At 36.0% G+C, this 15,334-nt stretch overlaps 1 protein-coding gene across 2 annotated transcripts in view; it reads left to right on the forward strand.

The window, feature by feature from the left end:
* Positions 1 to 15,334, forward strand: part of FRY (FRY microtubule binding protein) — a 322,162-nt gene that overhangs the window by 229,756 nt on the left and 77,072 nt on the right. For both annotated transcript variants that reach the window (XM_081214715.1, XM_081214716.1), the window contains exons 25-29: positions 1,165 to 1,256; positions 1,599 to 1,771; positions 2,846 to 3,006; positions 4,564 to 4,674; positions 8,596 to 8,750. In XM_081214715.1, the coding sequence (XP_081070841.1) occupies positions 1,165 to 1,256; positions 1,599 to 1,771; positions 2,846 to 3,006; positions 4,564 to 4,674; positions 8,596 to 8,750 (692 nt within the window). The remainder of the gene's footprint in view (positions 1 to 1,164; positions 1,257 to 1,598; positions 1,772 to 2,845; positions 3,007 to 4,563; positions 4,675 to 8,595; positions 8,751 to 15,334) is intronic.

Below are 15,334 nucleotides of genomic sequence, written 5' to 3' on the forward strand. Positions count from 1 at the left end.
AGAATGGACTTGAGGACACGGGGTGGGAGGGTGAAGCTGGGGCGAAGTGAGAGTGGCATGGACATATATACACGACCACACGTAAAATAGTTGGCTGGTGGGAAGCAGCCGCATAGCACAGGGAGATCGGCTCGGTGCTTTGTGACCACCTAGAGGGGTGGGTTAGGAGGGTGGGAGGGAGGCTCAAGAGGGAGGGGATATGGGGACGTGTATGCATGTGGCTGATTCATTTTGTTGTACAACAGAAACTAACAGTATTGTGAAGCAATTATACTCCAATAAAGATCTATTAAAAATAATAATTAATGCCTTGGTTTATTTGGACAGTAGTGTGAGTTTAAACCATACCCAGTGGTTTCCCCTAAAGAATACAAACGTACCAACATGCTTTTAACAATGGATCTTACTATTTTAACTTTTGTTATTTTCATTAATTTTTGAGATTTGAGTATTTAGTATAATCTGGTTCCGATCTTAAAAGATTTTAAGTCCTAAACTTATGAAAGAAAAGCAACCTAAATAGTCATATGTATGTTAAGATATTCTTTTGTAAGAATTTTGAGTTAAGATTGAATTTGGGGTTTTAGTTAGTTTGCTTTTTTTTATAAGGGGTTGAATAGCCAAGAACGTTATTTGTTTCATCTGGTATATAAAGCACTTTCCTCAACATTATCTTCCCTGAAGTGAACTCTGAAGAGGATAAACTTAGAATGTAGCAGGATAAAAAATTAAATAAAATAGAATAAGACTAAAAAAGAGGCTTCCCGTGTAGTAGATAAGATACAAGAAGTAGCAGAAGTTTGGCAATTTAATTAAGAACAGTGTTACCTCTATGACCAGAACTGGTGGGACTGTTAGTGTCCACTGTCCTTTGCCACTTCTTTCTGATGCTTTAGTTTTTCAGCAGCTGCTGGAGGCCTCTAGGAAATGAGGCTTGTTGACTCTCAACATTTCCAAGTTACAGATATTTATTGGCCCACTTGTGATCTGTTTCTCTTATAGCCTGTGATAGCAAGCGTTTTCTCTAAGGATTAGGAAGAAAGAAAAATACTTTCTGTCCTTTGTGTTTAGAAAATTGAAAATGACTAGATTACATCTTCCTTTAAAGCACAGTTAACATTATTGTGCCCATGTTTATAAGTGGTATTACCTCTTTCTGCACAGAACAAAAAACGCCGAGAACGGCGAGACTTGTTAAGGCTACAGCTACTTCGAATTTTTGAACTTCTGGCTGATGCTGGTGTAATAAGTGACAGGTAAGGTGGAAATTCTACTGAGTTGATCTTTCCTCACCAAACTGATGTTTTTGCCTCTCTTTTTTTCATTCTGTCTTTTTAAAATATATATATATATATATATATATATATATGTATATATATATATATATATATATATATATATATATATATATATTACCTTTAACTTTTACTTAGAAAAGTCCAAAAAACCTTGTTTTTTTAATATTCTGTTTACACTGCATATACGTCAAGGACAAATTTAGTGTGCGAGTTCTGACAGTGAATCTTATTTTCCATGAAGCATGTACTACTTTGACATCAAGACTAATCATCTAAAAGTTTAATTTCCTTTTATTCCAGCACCAATGGAGCCTTAGAACGGGATACTTTAGCCCTTGGAGCTTTGTTCTTAGAATACGTGGACCTGACCCGCATGCTCCTAGAAGCTGAAAATGATAAAGAAGTGGAAATTCTTAAAGATATCCGGGCACATTTTAGTGCCATGGTTGCCAACTTGATTCAGCGCGTTCCAGGTACAGTGATGCATCACTGCAAATTACCTTTTGTGCTTGAAATATCATTTGTGTTCCTCATTACTGTGCTTTCCTCTTTAAACCTACTGACCTGTTTGCAGGTCTGGGATGGGATCGTCTATTTGTTTGGAAATCCTTGGAACAGATTGTGGGTATGCAGCACAGAGTTGGAAGGGCAACAATAGAAATTAACTTTGGCTTTGTGCTCGTCATTATTTCTGTTCTTTGTTTTGGTTCCCACCTGAAAATGAACCTGTATGATTTCCATAGAAAGGAAGTAATTCAGAGGGAAAGTTCCCAAAGGCTCTATTTTTTCATTCTCACTGTGCTAATCTGTGAACATATAATCTCAGCAATATTCCTGCTCTTGACTCTATCCAGTCAACACATTATATAGAATTCTATATAGCTTAAGAAATTATATTATTGGGATTTTTTTCATAGAACAAATGGGTCTGAAACATTTTCATATAATAGAAGCATAGAGAATAAAAATAGCTGGTCAGTTTGGTATAAAAATTAATTGCTGGAATTAAAATTTTTTGACATAATTACAAAAAGCTGCAGCTCATCTGTTTCTGCTTTTTCATTATGATTTAACATTATGATGTTGTAAAACATTCTTACCAATCCTCCTCATTTTTGATGACCCTAAATTAAGATTTACCTTCTTCAGTTAAAGAATGTTTGTTTGAAATAGACAGTCTATCCGTTGTATTTCACAGTTCTTCCTAAAGACGCAGCAGCAGTCAAGAGAACGTTTTATATGTAATCAGCAGCCGAGTGGAAGGTGTTGCAGTTTTTCTAGATAATGCTTAGAAAACAGTGTCTGTGAGTCCATTTTCTATCTCTACTTTCTGCTCTGAGACAAGGTGCTGTTGACTGAAACATGAGGAGAGGAAAGAAAATTAAGCTTGACTTTTTAAATACATATTTCATTACGTAAAGAAAACTTTAGTTAGAAAACGAAATTACTCCTTTCCCCAAAACTTAAGAATCATGCATAATAGCAACGTAAACTGTATTCACTGTATTTTTCAGTCTAGTAGACTCTTAGCTCTGTTTTCTCTCTAGTTCACCACCGAAGATTTCTCTTCCCCCAGCAAAGCCTGAGGCACCATCTTTTCATCCTATTTAGCCAGTGGGCAGGACCCTTCAGCATTATGTTCACTCCTCTGGATCGTTATAGTGATAGAAATCATCAGATTACAAGATACCAGTATTGTGCATTAAAGGTAGGTCACCTTTGCCTCATGAATGACTTTTGTCAGATTGATGGTCTCTTTCCTTAAACAACCATGCCTTAAATAAGATTAAAATAAATAATATAATATGACATGATAAAATATAAGCACACATGCAAAAAAAACCCAAATATATACACGTATATAAATACATAAGCTAACTCTATAAATTCTAAAATATCCATACATAAACTACATAGATAGCTATGTATAAACATGTAAATATTCCGATTGTGTTCACAATTTCAAAATGCAAAACTTTTCCAAGATCCCACTAGATAAAAGGTTTCTACTATATGAAAACCATAGTTTTTGCTTATTTACCCTTTAAGTAACTGCCTTGCCAATTAACTTCCAACTTAAAATATATATATTCCCTTTTTAGTCTCCTCCTATCCTAGAAGACTCCCAGAAATAAGTTTCTACAGTTCTAGGACTGTTCAACATTTCCAGAACCATTATTCCTTACAGTTTAATTTCCTTTAGAAAACTAACTATATATTGTCTTAGTCATATATACCAGGAGTTGCTAACTGTCAAGTTGACTTTTGACTTTATGGAGCTAATATAAGCCATGGCCCTGATAATCATTTGGACCTACGGATTACAAAGTGAATCAAGATCTTCCCTTCTCTTCCCTTCTCTTGCTTTCTCCCCACCTCAAAGGAACTAAAGTTCATATTCTTCATTTTCTTTATCTTTGATTAAGAATCACAATTATTTATTTCTACATTTTTCATAGTTTGCCAATTTAGTGCATCAGTCAAATATTTGTCAAGTTTGTCGGTTCAGTATATTAGTTAAATATTTGTCATCAACACAAAATTTGAAAGCTATATTTATCATAAGCAGAATTCATTCACTTGAAGTCACTGATGGTAAGTTTAAGTCCTGTGAAATGGTCATTTTGTCTTGAATATCTCAGCCTTTCATTATAAAGATTTATTATAAAATTATATGTCTACAAAGTTCAATTTATGGGTTTTAACTCTTATAAAAAGAGACAAAATTGGGAATCTGGTATTTTTTATTGAATCTACTAAGGAATACTTTAAAATCTTATGGAAATAACTGCTTTAAAAGACCCTCATCAGGACTTCCCTGGTGGCACAGTGGTTGAGAGTCCTCCTGCCAATGCAGGGGACAAGGGTTCAAGCCCTGGTCCAGGAAGATCCCACATGCCACGGAGCAGCTGGGCCCCTCTGCCACAGCTGCCGAGCCTGTGCTCTAGAGCCCGCAAACCACAACTACCGAGCCCGCGTGCCACAACTGCTGAGGCCCACATGCCTGGAGCTCATGCTCCGCAGCAGGAGAGGCCACTGCAGTGTGAGGCCAGTGCACCACAGTGAAGGGTGGCCCCTGCTTGCCACGGCTAGAGAGGCCCTGCACGCAGCAGCAAGGACCCAACGCAGCCAAAAATAAAAATAAATAAATAAATTTATTTTTAAAAAAAAAAGACCCTCATCATTTATAAATCTAGTAGTATGTGTTTTAAAGTCAGTTGTGTACCATTCAGTCATCCCAGGTTGTGTTCTGTTTTGTCATCAGGCAATGTCAGCAGTGTTGTGCTGTGGCCCAGTGTTTGACAATGTGGGCCTTTCCCCAGATGGCTACCTGTATAAGTGGCTTGACAACATTCTGGCTTGTCAAGATTTACGAGTAAGTACTAGCCAAAAATACATTGTTTTTAAATGTCTTGGTTATCCTGCCTCAGTTGAGTGACTGACCTGTCTAAGCATTGTTCACAGCACAGTCTCTTCACACATCAGCCACAGAACTGTAGGCTTATGTGTTGTTCACATTACACTATGATGCATCAGGATAAAAAACACAGTAACATTTACCAAAATTGACTATAAACTAGGCCATAAGGCAAGTCTCCACAAAGTTCAGATGATTGAAAGATACAGACTCTGTTCTCTGATCACAGTGGCATTAAGCCAGTAATCAATAATAAAAGATAATTAAAAAATGCTCTTCCAGATAACCAATGAGTCAAAGAATAAATAAAAATAGAAACTGAAAAATATTTTTAACTGAAGAATAATAAAACCACTACATACTAAACTTGTGGGTTTTAAATAAAACCTTGCTTAGAATATGGCCTTAAGGGCATATATTGGAAAGAAAAAAGGCTGATGACCTATGCATCCATTTCAAGAAGTTAGAAAAAGAATAGCATATCAAACTCAAAAAAATACATTGAAGAAATAATAGAGATAAGAGCAGAAACTAATTAAAGAGAAAAAATTACTGGAAGTGATCATTTAAGCCAAAAGTTGAATTTGTTAAAAGACTAATAAAATTAGTATATCCATGGCAAGTCTGATTAAGAGAGAGAAGGTGTATGTCACCAACCTCAGAAATGTAAGGGGACATTACTACAGATGCTACAGATATTAAAAATAAGAGAACATATGAACATCTTTGTGCCAATAAACTTCAAAATTTAGATAAAATAGACAAATTCCTAGAAAAACACAGCACAAGAAGAAAAGAAAATCAGAATAGTCATATAAGTAACAAAGAAATGTAATCTATAATTGAAAGTCTTCCCACAAAGAAAACTTTAGGACAGATGGCTTTATGGATTAATTCAACATTTAAGGAACAGATTGCATTGATTTCATGCAAATCCTCAAAGAGAAAACAGATCAAGAGGAAACATATCTCAACATGTTTTACGAGACTCACATAACCTTCATACTAAAACCTGACAAGAATTTAACAAGAAAGACAGTTAAAAGGCAAATTCATTCATGAACATAGATACAGAAACTTTAAACAAAATATTAGAAAATTGAATTCAGTGATATATTAAAAAGATGATTCATCATGATCAAGTTGGGATTATTCAAGAACTACAAGATTGGTTTAATATTCAAATGTCCTTCAATTCATTTGTATATTAATTATATTAAAGTCACAAGAAGGAAATATCATCTAATCATTTCAATAGATGCAGAAAAAGCATTTAATAAAATTCTACATTCATTCATGAGAGAAACTAATGAAACTAAGAATAAAAAAGAACTTTCTGGGCTTCCCTGGTGGCGCAGTGGTTGAGAGTCCGCCTGCCGATGCAGGGGACACGGGTTCGTGCCCCGGTCTGGGAAGATCCCACATGCCGCGGAGCGGCTGGGCCCGTGAGCCATGGCCGTTGAGCCTGCGCGTCCGGAGCCTGTGCTCCGCAATGGGGAGAGGCCACAACAGTGAGAGGCCCGCGTACCGCAAAAAAAAAAAAAAAAGAACTTTCTTAGTTTGATAAAGGGTGTCTTAAAAAAAAAACCCAGTAGTAAACATCACACTAAATTGTGAATATTGAAAGTGTTCTCTGAGATTAGAATGACCAAGGAAGCCCATTTTCATTACTTCTATCAACATTATACTAAAGATCCTAGCCAATGTTTTAGAAAAGAAAACATAAGATATCACGAGTGAAAAAGAAGAAATAGTTTATACAGAAACAGACTCACAGACTTAGAGAATGAATTTATGGTTATGGGGGGTGAGGGATAGATTGGGAGTTTGGGATTGACATGTACATACTGCTATATTTAAAATGGATAACCAACAAGGACCTACAGTATAGCACAGGGAACTCTGCTCAATGCTCTGTAATAACCTACATGGGAAAAGAATTTGAAAAAGAATAGATACATGAATATGTATAACTGAATCACCCTGCTGTACACCTGAAACTAACACAACATTGTTAATCAACTATACTCCAATATAAAATAAATATTGAAAAAAAAAGAAATAGTTTGTAGATCTAAATGTGAATGCGAAAAACTGAAGTTTCTAGAAAATAAAACAGGAGGCTATTTTAATCCCTGGGGTTAGGGAAAGATTTATTAAATAGGATGCAAAAATTACTAACCATAAGGGGAAACTAATTAATAACTTCTGTTCACCAAAAGACACAATTAAGAGTGTAAACAGGCTAGCTGTAGAGTAAAAAAAGATATTTGCAACATAAAGCCAACAGAGTCCTTATCTAGAATATATAATGGACCTCTACAAATAAATAAAGACACTCATAGAAAAATGAGCAAGAGACTTAAACAAGCAATCTACAAAAGAGGTTATCCAGTATGTGCAATGTAAGACATGTATAGAAATATTCAAAGCAGTATTATGAAGTCAAAAGCTGGAAACAACCCAGATGTTCATCAGTAGTAGAATGAATAAATTGTGGAGCAATCATAAATTAGAATACTATACAATAATGGAAACGAATAAATGTTGATGACTTTTAAACGTAAGTTGAGTGAAAGAAAGACACAAAATTATATACTATATAATTCTATTTACACAGAGTTCAAAACAGCTCAAACTAACCAATGGTGGTAGAAATCCAGATAGTGGTTACTTTTGAGGAAGAAAGGCTAGTGATGAAGAGAATACACAAAGCAGGCTTCAGTGGTGCTGGTGATCTGGTTTCTTCTAGTATTCACACTAGTGTGTTTAGTTAACATAACTCACCATTTACTTGTGAATTATATACTATCTACATTTTATAACGTTTCTAAAGCACAATAAAAACTTGCTGATTTTCTTTCAACTTGAACTAAGTTTTTAATGAGATGTTATTTTTAAGTCCTTTGCAGTAGTATCACCAGCTTTTATCTGCTTCTAAGTACTTAAGCCCGTGGGAAACTAGGTTGATGATATTTGACCATCCAATTAGAATATAGCTCCCCAACTATACTCCAATAAAAATTAATTTTTAAAAATGGTAATTTTGGTACACAATAAAATTTTTTCGTTTAAAAAAAAAGCAAAAAAAAAAAAAAGAAAGGAAAAGAATATAGCTCCCATCTGGGCCCATACCCTATAATATAAGAACAAACAAGGCATAATCTTTCCTTGTCCACCTTGTTGCTACTGGCAGGAGAATGGACAACTTCAGGAAGAGGCAGGAAAATGTTACTTTCTGAGGGGAATATAGCCTCCGGACACCAGGCTTGTCCTGGACAAATGTGACCATACAGTATTTAACAGTAGCTTCAAGAATCATCAGTTAATGATCCTATTAATTCTATCTAGTATGATAATCCTTTCATATGAAAGTCTCTGATTAAAAAGAGCTTATTGGTATTGTATTTCTTTTTAAAAGATTGCCAGCTAAGCTGTATACCGTATATTTAGTAATCAAGCCTCACAAACATATTCCCTCTGATCTTTTTCCTTAAAAGACTCTGCATTCATGAAGGCTATCCTTTTATATATTTAAAATTTTTTAACCAAATACATGTATTTTTCAAAAATATTTTAAATACAAAAAAGAAACATTGCCAATGAAGTCTTTATCACCTTTTCAGAGTTAAAAATCGAGAATGAGTGGAGCCTATATGACAGATTTACACTGAGTCAAATTTAGTTTATACATTTCAGTTTTCAGTTGCAACATTGCATCCTCTTAAAGAGGAATTCCTGGAATAAAAACTAATCAAGATAAATGTTAAGTGTTCGCTTTCCTTTTACACAATTTATATTCGCTAAGCTTGATTTTGTGTCTTTCCCTGGAATAATCTTTCATTAAGCGTGAATGATTGCTTTCCTCCGTGTGTTCAGGTTCATCAACTTGGCTGCGAAGTTGTTGTCTTGCTGTTGGAACTAAATCCTGACCAAATAAATCTTTTCAACTGGGCAATTGACCGATGCTACACTGGTTCCTACCAACTCGCCTCCGGCTGCTTCAAAGCTATAGCAACTGTGTGTGGAAGCAGGTATGAATTCTTTAAGTGGAAGGTACCGGGCACTGGCAAGTGCAATTAAGGTTACTCTTCATCGTATGAATAATTGAGAGCTGACGGTTTTTGCAAATATTTAAACAGAGTAAATTCTAAGGAAATACAAGATGGCCTATCTTTCCCCAGCAGATAGCCTATTCCCTCTAAGTCTACAGCTACGTTGATTTTTCATTCTACTAGGAGAATGGTTTGTAGTTATAGCCTGGAAATTTTTTTTTAATTGCCTGGAAATGTATCATGAAGTATTAGAGCAGGATTTGAAAATGGTAAAGATACCTGAAAGGAATTTCTAGAAATGTTTGTGATAGGTGTGAACTGTAAGCACTTCAGCCATTGTGAGACCAGACTAAACTCGGGAAGCAACCTAAAAATGTTAACTTTCTCTTGCCCAAACCTTGAGAAAAGAAAAAAAGAAAGGAAAATGTGTCTCCTGGGATTCCATGGATTACACTTTTAAAACCAGTGCCCTAGCTGTGTAAATTAGTCATTCAGTGGAGTATTTCAGTTCTATAATTTATTGAAAGAAATTTTTTCTTAACTAAGACAAAAGGGTTAATGAAGCCTCCCCACATTGCAAAAGCTATTCCCAAGAAAGAGCTTATCATGTATTAGAAATCGAGAGAAGGCAGCTCAAATTTATTTTATTTTATTTTTTTAACATCTTTATGGAGTATAATTGCTTTACAATGGTGTGTTAGTTTCTGCTTTATAACAAAGTGAATCAGCTATACAAATACATATATCCCCATATCTCCTCCCTCTTGCGTCTCCCTCCCTCCCACCCTCCCTATTCCACCCCTCTAGGTGGTCACAAAGCACCGAGCTGATCTCCCTGTGCTATGCTTGCTATGCGGCTGCTTCCCACTAGCTAGCTATTTTACATTTGGTAGTGTATATATGTCCATGCCACTCTCTCATTTCATTCCAGCTTACCCTTCCCCCTCCCCGTCTCCTCAAGTCCATTCTCTACGTCTGCATCTTTATTCCTGTCCTGCCCCTAGGTTCTTCAGAACCTTTTTTTTCCTTTTTAGATTCCATATATATGTGTTAGCATACGGTATTTGTTTTTCTCTTTTTGACTTACTTCACTCTGTATGATAGACTATACGTCCATCCACCTCACTACAAATAACTCAATTTCGTTTCTTTTTATGGCCGAGTAATATTCCATTGTGTATATGTGCCACATCTTCTTTATCCATTCATCTGTCGATGGACACTTAGGTTGCTTCCATGTCCTGCTATTGTAAATAGAGCTGCAATAAACATTGTGGTACATGACTCTTTTTGAATTATAGTTTTCTCAGGGTATATGCCCACTAGTGGGATTGCTGGGTCGTATGGTAGTTCTATTTTTAGTTTTTTAAGGAACCTCCATACTGTTCTCCATAGTGGCTGAATCAATTTACATTCCCACCAACAGTGCAAGAGGGTTCCCTTTTCTCCACACCCTCTCCAGCATTGATTGTTTGTAGATTTTTTGATGATGGCCATTCTGACTGGTGTGAGGTGATACCTCATCTGTAGTTTTGATTTGCATTTCTCTAATGATTAGTGATATTGAGCATCCTTTCATGTGTTTGTTGGCAATCTGTATATCTTCTCTGGAGAAATGTCTATTTAGGTTCTCTGCCCATTTTTGGACTGGGTTTTTTTTTATATTGAGCTGCTTGTAAATTTTGGAGATTAATCCTTTTTCAGTTGCTTCATTTGCAAATATTTTCTCCCATTCTGAGGGTTGTCTTTTCATCTTGTTTATGGTTTCCTTTGCTGTGCAAAAGCTTTGAAGTTTCATTAGGTCCCATTTGTTTATTTATTTATTTATTTTTCCATTTCTCTAGGAGGTGGGTCAAAAAGGATCTTGCTGTTATTTATGTCATCAAGTTTATTTTTGAAAGGACTGAAATAGGCTGTTGATTGTCCCTTTTAATTAAATATTGCATTTTAAATAGCTATCTTGAGCTACAGGGTGAAGGGAATAAATGTAAATTAGTTGTGAATTCCAACTTGTTATGGTTCTAAATTAATAAGAACAGTATTTTAGAAGACATCTACTTTCAATCAACCTAAAACTAACATGCTTTTTAAAGAGGCAAGTTTCTCTTTAATATTTTTCTTTCTTTTATAAAGATAGTAGATAACATTTCATGTCTAAAGCTTTCATTTTCCATAATCTTAGTAGTAAAATTTTTATTATATATATACGTTAATTTCCATAAAAGTCATATCAGATGAACATAATCTAAACTGTCTGATTATCCATTGGTTTATTTCTTTTTTTTTTTTTTTTTTTTTTTTTTGCGGTACACGGGCCTCTCACTGTTTTGGCCTCTCCCGTTGCGGAGCACAGGCTCCGGACGTGCAGGCCCAGTGGCCATGGCTCACGGGCCCAGCCGCTCTGCGGCATGTGGGATCTTCCCGGACCGGGGCACGAACCCATGTCTCCTGCATCGGCAGGCGGACTCTCAACCACTGCGCCACCAGGGAAGCCCTATTGGTTTATTTCTTGGTGTTAGCAATACTAAGTAATTTATTTATCCTATTGGATATTACCAAAATAACATTTTTTATAGGAGTCTCTTTCTCTGGAGTGTTGTTTTATTTTCAGGTATTTCAACATTCTAAAAATAAATTTCTGTTCTTTGATTTTTAAAAATGTATTTAGAATCTATGACTTAGACCATAGATACATTTGACAAAAATGAGAGTAATAAAAGTTTGCTCTCTTCACTGCCCTTCTCCCAGTGAACTTGGTTTGAACTATCCTAGTCACATTTATTTCGTTGCATGGCCCTCTCATAAAATATCACACTGCATTCCTCTGGATAAATCTAGGTATTTTTTTTAGGGAGCACAAATAAATGTTTTATGACTTTAGCAATATAGTCTCAATTCCAATAATATCTCAGTCACAAAAACATGAGGATATAAAGCCCTCTATGTTTAGAGTAGATTTTTTAAGATAGCATCCTAAAATATTTTGGTTTCTGAAACACATATCGCCTATCAGCTTATTTCACAACACTCGTCTGTTCAGAGGGAAGGTCAGAGGGCCAGGCAATGCCATGGCTGCAACCTCAGTGCCAAGACAGTAGCCAACATGTGACCACAGATGGTGGTCGTTTCTCACCACAGGACACATTCAGAATTTAACGTTTCAGCTGTGGCTTAAAGTTGCCCTCTTTTCCCATAAGTTCTCAGTCTGTGTAGTCTGGATAAGCCTCCAGATTTGTTTGTGCAGTCCTCGCACTTCAGTTTTCAGTACTTTTTTCAAAAGCAATTCTGGTGCTTTAGACTTTGTTTTCTGCAAGTTTGCTTCTAAAAAACACCTAAATAACTTATGAAATAATCTGTTCCTAAACAATCATACATAAACTGGATCATATTTTAAATTCCTCAAACAAGGTATCTGTGCAGTAACTCCTGCAACAAGACATACCCTAAAGTGAAGAATTCTTCCTGTAAAGAAAAGAATTACCTCTTCCTTGTCAAATGAGAATGATCATACTCTGTATTTATTTTTGTAGGAATATGACAGTTTATAAGCAGACTCATTTATTAAGGAACCACTTATAACTGACCTTAAAATACCTAAAAGATTTAACATTTTAAAAATGCTCTTGTGGATTAAAATTTTCTACCTTTAGTTTTAGAACTAAAGCAATTTTTACATAGTTAATGTATCAATCCTTATATTCAACAGCTGTGATAATGGGAAAAAATGGTTCTCTGCATTTTTCTTTTTAGTTTATTTCTATAAATGACTCTGTGTGTGTGTGTGTGTGTGTGTACATGCGTGTGTTGTGAACTTGCTGGTCTCCAGTCAAAACTATAACTGTAACTATAACTACGAACTGACTCTGGTGACGTTGAGAGATTTGGAAATCAGAGTGGAATGTGAATAGGACCAGGGGAAGCGAGTATAAAAGTAGAAAGTGATGGTAGAACTAATAATATTAGTTTTGAAGCATTTTTCATAAGGTACGTTTCATATTTGATTAAAATCTATTAAATGCAGCTCAGTACTATAATTTAGCACAAAAGAAAATAGCTCACCTGTCAGGCAGCATTAGTTCAAATAACTGTTTGGGTTCTATGTGTGTTCTTATTAATTTTCCCCTCAACTCCAAGTTATATCAGTTTGGAAGAGATAGGGAAATTGAGAGAGATTCAGTGGCTTTCCAAGGTTATAAATCAAGGTAAATAATATGCTCCATATTAAAAGTACAGACTGCTTCCAATCACTAGCTTAACTCAACAGAATTCTCTTCACATTTAATTAAGTACTTAAGAATGCCATTGTTTTTACTCTTACTCTGTAACATACTACTGGAATATAGTTAATAGATGTCTTAGAATTATATGCAAGATCAACGTTTTAATTTTTAAAGAATTTTGTTGGGTTTATTTTTGGAGGTGGTTTTTGTTTTCATTGTTCTTTGCATGTCTGCCTTGCCTTAACCTTAATTTGAATCAGGCACTGCAAACTTGAATCCTTAAAAGTAAATGGCCCACATTTCTTAAGGGAATAGCATCCATGTATTGCCAAGGAAGACAAGGGAAGCTTATGATTCATGAATCTCAGTCATACTCCCTAGCTGGTGATGTCGAGCCTCATTTGGTTGTGTCACTCAGCTGGAGAATTTCAGGACAGCACAGAGTTTGGGAATTTGGGCTCTGGAAACAGACTGTCTTGAGTTTGACTTCTAGCTCTACCTCTCATTAAGCTGTGTGCTCTTGAACAAGTTACTACACATGCTTACTCACTTGTGAAATAGGAGGGGTAATAGGGTTAGGGTAAGAATTAAATAAAACCAATCTCTTGACCTAACGTCTAGCACATAGTCAGCACCCTGTAAACACGATTATTTTTCAACAGCTGTTGGAGGCAAAGAGCTATGATGTAATCATATCAGCTGGTAAAATCTGCTTCTCTTTAGCATAAAATTATTCTGAGCTTCGTCATTTAGTTCTAAGTAAGCCAGAGCTAGTGGGTATTTCTCAAATTCTTCAAAATCTCCTCTCTTTCAGATTGAAAAAACAGTTTCATTTCTTGTTTACTTTCTGAACCATATTTACCTTTCATATTTATTTTACCATTTTATTTTTATGCTGTATGAGCACAGCTGTCTTTATTTCTTTTACCCTTCCACTGCCTACATTGAATAATTAAATACTGAGAAATGTGAGATTTGGTTTCTAAGCCTATTTTAAACATCTAAGTACAGATGTTTTATTTATGCTCTTGTACTCATTTGAGAGCTTTCTAATTTTTTCCTTCTCTGGGTTTCTTTCATTTTCTGTGTCTGTGTTATTTCTTTCAATTTTGTTCCCCTTAAACTCCGTAGCTCAGTCTTAAGCAGCTAATTGAATTCCCTAATTACTTGGTCAAGTGCATAGCCCTGCCTAAGAGGGAGGCTTTGTCTACCCTTCTACTGCCTTTAAATCCCCAGTGATCCTTAGTAGTGTCCAGTGTTTATTTGTATTAAAAAATATGTATTAAATCCCAGTGTCAGAGACAGCAATGTAGGTAAGACGTCTCTGCTACTGTGGGGCTCAGAAGAAAGTTACCTTTCTATTTTCACAGTCAGAAAGGTCTGTTTCCAGATACTGCAGTTTGTAAGAATTCCAAATTAGACTGGCCATGAAATGATCTATTGTGAGGTGTCCAAGAGGCTGGTAACACTGTGGATAAGTGTTTGAATTCTTTGGAGTCATACAAATCCAGGATGGAATCTAGGCTCCACTACTTCTCCCTAACCTTTGGCAAGTACTTAACTTCTTTAAGCCTCACAAGCTTGTTGTGAATATTAAATAACAAATCTAGATAAAGGACTTGGTACAATAACTAGCACAAAGCAAGCACATCATAACATAAATGTTATCCATTGTTTATCATCATCCTCACCACCATTATTTGGGGGCTTTGCCCAATTTCTCACCTAACACATCAACCTCATGCATTTTTGCTCACTTAAAGTTCTAGAAAAGCAATCATTTGGGAGTGCTAATTGGTAAAGCCACTTTGGAGGGCAATATAGCAGTATCTACCAGAATTTTAATGTGCCCTTTGACCCTGCATGACCTCTTCTAGAAATCTGTTCTAAAGAAATACTTGCACATTTGGTGTTTGTGGTATTATCATAGTGAAAAAAATGAAAATAACCTTTAAATGTCTGTCAACACATGTCAAAGTTTGGCTTCCCCAGGAAGCAAGACTCTGAGGTGGAGATTTGAGTCCAGGAAATTTATTAGGGAATGCCCTTGAGATCAACATCTGTGGGGAAGTGAGGGAAACAGGACTGGGCAGAGGAAAGAACCCTCAGCCAATCCCCCAGGGGTGCTCCTGGGGAGTAGGCATGACGTTGGCCTAGGCAATTCCCAGAGGGGTATTCAGCCAAAGGTATCAGCCTGCAACACTGTGGTGGGAGATTGAGTGCCTCAGTCCTGAAGGGGGAACTGGGTGGCACACCACAGCATCAACTACAAGAGTGGTTATTTATGGTACGTCCATACTGTGGAACACAGTCCAGCTACTAGAAAGACTGGCCTCACTGTCC

This window comes from Mesoplodon bidens (genome assembly GCF_964165515.1).
Source record: "Mesoplodon bidens genome assembly, chromosome: 17".
In the NCBI taxonomy this organism is placed as follows: domain Eukaryota; kingdom Metazoa; phylum Chordata; class Mammalia; order Artiodactyla; family Ziphiidae; genus Mesoplodon; species Mesoplodon bidens.